Source organism: Pimephales promelas, chromosome 17 (genome assembly GCF_988280905.1).
Source record: "Pimephales promelas chromosome 17, fPimPro1.hap1.1, whole genome shotgun sequence".
NCBI classification, from domain to species: domain Eukaryota; kingdom Metazoa; phylum Chordata; class Actinopteri; order Cypriniformes; family Leuciscidae; genus Pimephales; species Pimephales promelas.
In genome coordinates, this window is record NC_142785.1 from 20,845,489 (window position 1) to 20,852,620 (window position 7,132).

The window sequence follows — 7,132 nt, forward strand, 5'->3', positions numbered from 1 at the left end:
ACAAACGCGCCATGTCTTTCAAGTTTGTCACGTAGCTTCGAACAGACTCACCGGGTCGTTGCAGGCGCTTCCGAAGTTTATAGCGACGGAGTAAAGTCCTTTGGTGGCCCGTGAAATGAGTCGTCAAAAGGGTAACTGCAGCATCATAGTCGTTGGGCGTCCCAAGATTGCGAAAGATGCGTTGCCCCTCCACTCCCAGACAATGACGGAGGAGCGCCATTTTCCTCTTGTCGGTAATGTCATCAAAGCCTAACGCGTCCAGGTAGACTGTGAAACTCTCCAGCCAGTTTGCCCATGGAACTGGAGGGTCACCGGGGACGGCAAGAAAGTGTGCAGGTGGGGGTAAACCAAATTCAGCCATCCTCGTCGCCAATATTGTGTTTGCAAAAAAGCCGAGACACACAGAAGTCGTATTACATGCTTTTACTGAACTTCCTTTTTTTCACATCCTCGCATGCGCACACTCAACATCGCGCAGCTCATTCTATCACCAACACAGCTAGATTACTTCATAATAGTAGTCCTCTTGTTATTTTCCTAGCAGTAGGTAAATAAATGATTTTAGTAATTATGTGAACACAACAAATGTATCTTTATTGACTCATTTTTTTTATAGAGATGATTTAAATGCTGAAATATGAGGTTTATCTTTTTATAAAACCTTTTTGTTAACCTTTTTTTAAAATTTAATAGGTAAGATAAAAGACAAACCTTAAAAACAAATCTTTAATGTTATTAACTTGGTGAATTGATTTCACTGTGTATTAGGCTTTTTGAACAAGATTCTGTGTATGTGATCATTTTGGTCACTATATTATCTAATAATTGTCATAATGATCAACTAAAATCAACTTTAATTGTGTGTTTTTACAGTAGCCTATAATATGCAATTTTTTTTTATTTGGGGGGGGGGGGGGGGCGCTCGAAGGGGGTCTGTAATTCAAAGTAGAACCGCCACTGAATGGTACATCACTAAAGTTTCATTTGTTATAATTTGAGTTGTCAGTTTTACTACTTTTACAGCATTTATTATTCCAGGGCAATGTTATTTCCTACCTATAGTAATGCATATTGATTGCATTATAAGTAATGCATTATGAAAGAACATGAATAAACAATAGACAATGGTGTATTAAATTGCCATTATGGAATAAATGTTATGCTGTCATATTCAATTCAAATTTATTTGTATAGTGCTTTTTACAATACATATTGTTTCAAAGCAGCTTTACAGAAAGTGCATTTCAGAAATGAACATAAAAAAATACAGTTAGTTGATCATGTATTAATTTAGGGCATAAAATATCGCATTGAGTCGTCTCTTCATAGGCATTTAGTCATCTCATCGCAGGTGTTGGGGCATTTGAAGTATCTGTGAGAGGCTGGATACAAACTGGAGCTGACGAACACCATTTACCTTGGGACTACCGTCCCGATATAACAGCAGAAAAGCAGATGGGAAATAATTAGCTTAGCCGCTGTTCATAATATTAATGCATTCGATCTGATTCAACAGTAGTATAAAAGGTAAGCATTATGTGAATGCTTGGCAAAAGAGTCTTTAATCTAGTTTTAAACTTGGACACCGAGTCTGAGCCTTGAAAATTATCAGGAAGGCTATTCCTGAGTTTAGGAGCTAAATATTTGAACACCCTCCCTCTTTTAGTGGACTTGGATATCCTAGAAATGACCATAAACCTCTAATTTAATGATCTTAAAGAATGCAATGGATTGTAGGGTGATAGAAGGTCCATTAAATACACAGGAGCGAGACCATTTAGGGCTTTATAGGTCAGTAGTAAGACTTTGTAATTGATATGGAACTTAATAGGTAACCAGTGTAGAGATGATAAAATTGGCGTTACATGATCATATTTTCTTGAACTAGTAAGAACTCTAGCAGGAGCATTTTGCACTAACTGTAGCTTGTTTATTGAGTATGCAGGACAACCGGCTAATAAAGCATTACAGTAATCTTGCCTCGAGGTCATGAATGCATGAACTAGCTTTTCTGCATTTTCAGACACTCAATATAGATGAGTTGTTTTCATCTGGTCGTGATGGAATATATATTTAAGTGTCATCAACATAACAGTGGAAATTAATTCAATATTTTCTTATAATATTACCAAGTGGCAGCATATATTCAGAATAGCAGAGGGCCAAACACCGATCCTTGCGGCACTCCATAGTCTACTGACGTTATCTTTGATTTTTCCCCATTTAAACAGACAAAATGATAACGGTCCGATAAGTACGATTCAAAACAGCTTAATGCCTGTCCCTGAACACCAGTGTAGTTTTGTAGTCTGTCCAAGAGTATTTTATGATCTATAGTGTCGAACGCAGCGTTAAGATAGAGTAGGACTAGTATTGAGATACAGCCTTGGTCAGAAGCTAAAGTAAATCATTTGTAATTTTAACTAGCACAGTTTCTGTGCTATGATGCGGTCTGAATCCTGACTGAAATTTTTCATAGATACAATTTTCTTGCAAGAAAGAGCACAATTGAGCAGACATAACTTTTTTTTCTAGTATTTTAGACATAAATGGAAGATTTGAAATTGGTCTGTAGTTTGCTATAGGTTATTTGGATCTAATTGCGGTTTCTTAATGAGAGGTTTTATTTATTATTATGCCAGCTTGAATAATCTTGGAACATGAACTAAAAAAAAAAGACGAGTTAATAATAGAGAGAGGCTCTTCCACAACAGGTAACACTTCGTTCAATAGTTTAGTGGATCTAATAAACATGTTGTTGGTTTAGATACAATGATACATTTATTTAGCTCTTTCTGTCATATAGTTGTAAAGCGGTGTAGTTGTTTTTGAGGCTGAATCATAAAAGACATTATAAAAGATTGTAATTCACAATTGTGTTTCTGATGCTTTCTATTTTCTCAGTGAAGAAATTCATAAAGGCATTACTGCTACACTGTAACAGAATATTTTACTCTGGTGATGTCTGTTTATTTGTTAGTCTAGCCACAATGTTAAATAAAAACCATGGATTGCTTTGGATATGTTCTATTAGATTGCGGAGATGCTCAGCCCTGGCTGCTTTTAGAGCCTTTATAACGTGACATACTGTCTTTCCACACAATTCTAAAGAGCTCTAAATTAGTTTGGTCCCATTTACGCTCTCAGTTACAAGTTTCTCTCTTGATAACATGCATAGTACTTTTGTACCATGGTGCTTTAGTTTTCTCTGACCTTTTTAAATCTAATTGGTGCAACAATTTCTAATGTACTAGAGAAAATGGGGCTCAAATTGCTAGTCATTTCCTCTAGTTCATATGTTTTGTTTGGGTTCACTGAGCAGCTAAGATAGATCAGGTAAGCTATTTGAGAATCTATCTATAGTGGTTGGAAGGATTATACCATGGTGCAACATGACAAAGTTACCATGTAATGATCAGTGACATCATCACTTTGCGGTACAATATCTATATCGGTTGGATTGGTTCCATATGAAATATTAAATCTAGTGTATGATTTAGACGATGAGTGGGACCACTGACGTTTTGCTTGACCCCAAAGGAGTTTAATAAATCTGTAAACGCAGCCCCTAACGCATCATTTTTGTTATCTACGTGTATATTAAAATCTCCAACAATTATTGCTTTATCGACATTGACCAATAGATCCGAGAGAAAGTATGCAAACTCTTTTAGGAAATCAGCATAGGGCCCTGGAGGTCTATATACAGTTGCCAAGGCTAAAGATAATGGGGATTTTTTTCTTACATCTAAGAGCATAACATTTAGCAAAAGTACTTCAAACGAATTAAACCTGTGACCGAGTAACATTTAGAAATTCTTAATAGATTGTTGCAACACCACCGCCATGACCGATCAGACGGGGCTCATGCTTATATCAGTATCCTGGTGGAGTTGACTCATTTAGACTGAAATAATCATTTGGTTTAAGCCAAGTTTCAGCAAAGTACATCGAAACTATTATCTGAGACCATTTCATTTACAATAACCGCCTCAGGTGTGAAAAATCTAATGTTTAGAAGACCTAGCTTTAGAAATTGTTTTTGTTCACTGATATTGAGATGTTCTGGTTTAATTACAATTAGATTTTTCCTAGATCCTATAGTAGTAGATTTATTGTTTGGCCTCACTAAACGAGGAATAGACACAGTTTCTATATAATGTTCTACACTACACCAAAGACTTTGATTTGGACTTTGACTTACTAGTCATATGGTGTGAAGCGTCTTGGTGATGTTCTGCTCTCCGATTCTGCTGGGGTGCAGGCCATCAGCACGGTAGAGCCTAGGTCACTCCCAGAACAGATTCCTATTATTTACAAAGAGCAGTTTCTGTTCATTACACCATGACATTAACCATTCATTTAGTGCAAATAATCTACTGAACCTTTCCAGTCCTTGTCGGTACGAGGGTAGTGGTCCACTCCAGACACGATGATCGTTGCTTCAGGCGATGTGCTGCGTACCGTCTCAATCAGGCTCCTGTAGTCCTTCTTCAGAACCTCCGTCTGCCGCAGCCTGATGTCGTTCACTCGCGCGTGTAGCACAACAGCTCCGATGCACTCGTCACTGTTCAGGGTCTGGGAACCTGTGCAGCGACATCTAGAACACGAGCAGTGAGTGCGCACTTTACCTGAGGTAGCACAGACATGACGGACGATGGAACTGTCGATGATCAGGGCATCATCGCGTTCCGATTCGCAAAGAGGGGAGATGTGGTTCTGGATCTCGAAAACCGGGAGTGGCGGAGAGGGTTTTGCTCTGGTCTTGGCTTGTGTCTTCCGCAGTGGAATCACCCAGGGTCCATGGTGTTGTGTCGGTGCCGTATTGAACGAAGCCAGTGATGATCGGAAAATGAGCCGGAAATGGGCTTGAATGAGCTCTTTGCCAGACTAAATTTCACAGCAAATCTAAATTTGCTGGAAGTTGTCTGGGTTTTCCCAGGCTAGATGAACAGTAAATTAGTAGTGGTACTACCAATATTACAACTAATTTAGGACTTAATTTAATTTAATCCTGGATAGAACCCGTATCCTTTCAGTGAAATGGGTGTAAATGAGACGATCGATAGGCGACAGACCACGCGTGCAATGCTAGCGGGCTTAAGGCTAGTAGCGGAAATTCAGAAAGTTGGATGTAAGTCAGACATCCCAAGTCTCCCTGAAGTTCTGGGAGTCTCCCGCATATTGATAGCATCTCCCTGATGCCCGCAAATTAGTTAAAATCTCCCGGAATCTAGAGCGCAACGCATTCTCACCCCAAGGCGTCACCTTTGACCATGCTTCAATATTTGACGTTTTAGGCGCCCTTTAGCGTCACTTACATGACGCGATCCTACGGCGTCATCTAACTGACGCTAAAGGAAAGCGTCAGTTAGAGGACGCGGTTAGGTTTAGGTGTGGGGTGGGGGTAGGGTACACGCGATCCTAGGGCGTCATCTAACTGACGCTAAAGGGCGCCTAAAGCGTCAGATATTGAAGCATGTCCAAATGCTTCCCAAGGCGTCAGTTAAGTGAGAATGGGCTGTAGAGCGAGACATACTGCGCGCATAACATACATAGCGTGCTGCGCGTGCACTGTACAGAGGGAGAGACCGAGTGTGCCTCGCGAACGCGAAAGTTAGCCCTCCCTCCCACCCACGATCCTGTTAGCGAAATATACCTCCCGGAAATGAATTCTTGCAGGTTGGGATGTCTGATGTAAGTAGAGATATCAAAGCACTCCAATTGTTTTTAACAAGCAATAGTATTGAAGATAAGTTAACGTGCTGTAAAAATAGAAAGTGCTTGTTTATAAATTAGTGGTAAAAAAGAAAATCAAGGATTTATGAATCAATTCAACAGAGCTCCAAACACAAACCGCGCATACGCAAAAGGTTCTATACATTTTTATAAGTGCATTAGGTTATATTGTCTTATAAGCAATGCATTACCAAAATATGTGCAACGTGTTTGCAAACATTACTGCTCACAGCTACATTTTTGTGCTATTTTTATGCTATATATCAGGTCACCGTAATTTACCCTTAGCCACCAAGGAGAAAACTTTATTACATTTTTTGGTCTCTGTGAGTGGATTGTATTTTCAAACAGACCTAATAAAAATGGCAAAACATTGAGGGAGAGAGTTCCATTGATTTCTAAATCTTCATTCAGGTGTTTCACAGGTCAGAAAGTGACCTCTTCTATTTCCGCTGGCGATGGCACAGCTGAGCCTCTGGGCTGTCTGTCTACCCGAGCACTGACCCCAGAGAAGACTGCAGAGCCCTGACATTTCTCTGGATGGAATATGAATGGCAGGGTGCCAGGAAACTGTTCTAGATTATAATACCTGCACATGTGTGGATTGACAATGGAGCCTGTTGACTGAGACTACTCTACACGGACATACTGTACCTCCATATGTTAAATACACACAAAAATGAAAGTTCTGTTATCATCATATACCTAGAGAAGAAACTAAGTTTTAGGCTATGGTTTGGTGCAACATGAGGGTGAATTATTGATGACATCTTTTTTGTGTCTGTGTAAACTGTTCCTTTCAGATAAAATTTAACATTTGGAATCTAAGAGTTGCTCCAGTAAAATAATCTGTTTGAATTTTCTCTGCACTCGGCTACTACTTATAATAGTTTGGGAATTTTGCCAGTTCTGTCAAATAACTGCTTCCCCAGTCATGTTATCTGTTGAGTCCACACAATGACATGCATGACTGTGCTACATTTGAATAAATGCTCTCACATTCTGTAGCACAGGGGCCAGCCAGTCAAACAGATGAGAGAGGCTGTTCTCATGCACTGAGTGTACCTGGCAGACTGGCATGTGGGACACCTCTACCGTTGCGGGTGATTGACTGAGGAACTACATTGACATTTTGAAAGGAGCTTGACGGATGAGAGGCCCAGACGGTCTTCACCTACCATCACAAAATAAATTGGGCTTCCTATCAGCTGTAACCTTTAAAGTGTGTATTTACCTGCGCTTGTGTGTGTTTCCTTGAAAACATCCAATAAAAACCATCCAAGGCGCACCGGGGTGTTAAACAGCAGAATCACAAGAAATGTGTGCAGGTCTCACATGCAAAACATAAACAGTGTATTAGTAGGCAGAATTTTAAGGCATAATAGATGCACTC

At 39.7% G+C, this 7,132-nt stretch overlaps 1 protein-coding gene across 1 annotated transcript; it reads right to left on the reverse strand.

Moving 5' to 3' along the window:
* Positions 1-1,292: 1,292 nt before the first annotated feature.
* On the reverse strand, positions 1,293-6,819 carry LOC148971512 (uncharacterized). Its single transcript, XM_089121912.1, has 4 exons — positions 6,739-6,819; positions 4,386-4,890; positions 4,205-4,307; positions 1,293-1,424 (listed from the first exon to the last, which is right to left on the reverse strand). Exons 1-4 carry the CDS (start codon positions 6,817-6,819, stop codon positions 1,343-1,345), a joined length of 771 nt encoding a protein of 256 aa, XP_088978038.1. The 3' UTR covers positions 1,293-1,342.
* Between the last annotated feature and the right edge of the window lie 313 nt (positions 6,820-7,132).

Coding starts and splice junctions, on each gene's coding strand:
- LOC148971512 (XM_089121912.1), bottom strand. CDS start 6,819: ATGCCAGTCTGCCAGGTACACTCAGTGCATGAGAACAGCCTCTCTCAT. Junction 4,891..6,738: donor TGGCCCCTGTGCTACAGAAT/GTGAGAGCATTT, acceptor TGTGAAATTTAG/TCTGGCAAAGAGCTCATTCA. Junction 1,425..4,204: donor CGCTTCACACCATATGACTA/GTAAGTCAAAGT, acceptor TCGGGACGGTAG/TCCCAAGGTAAATGGTGTTC.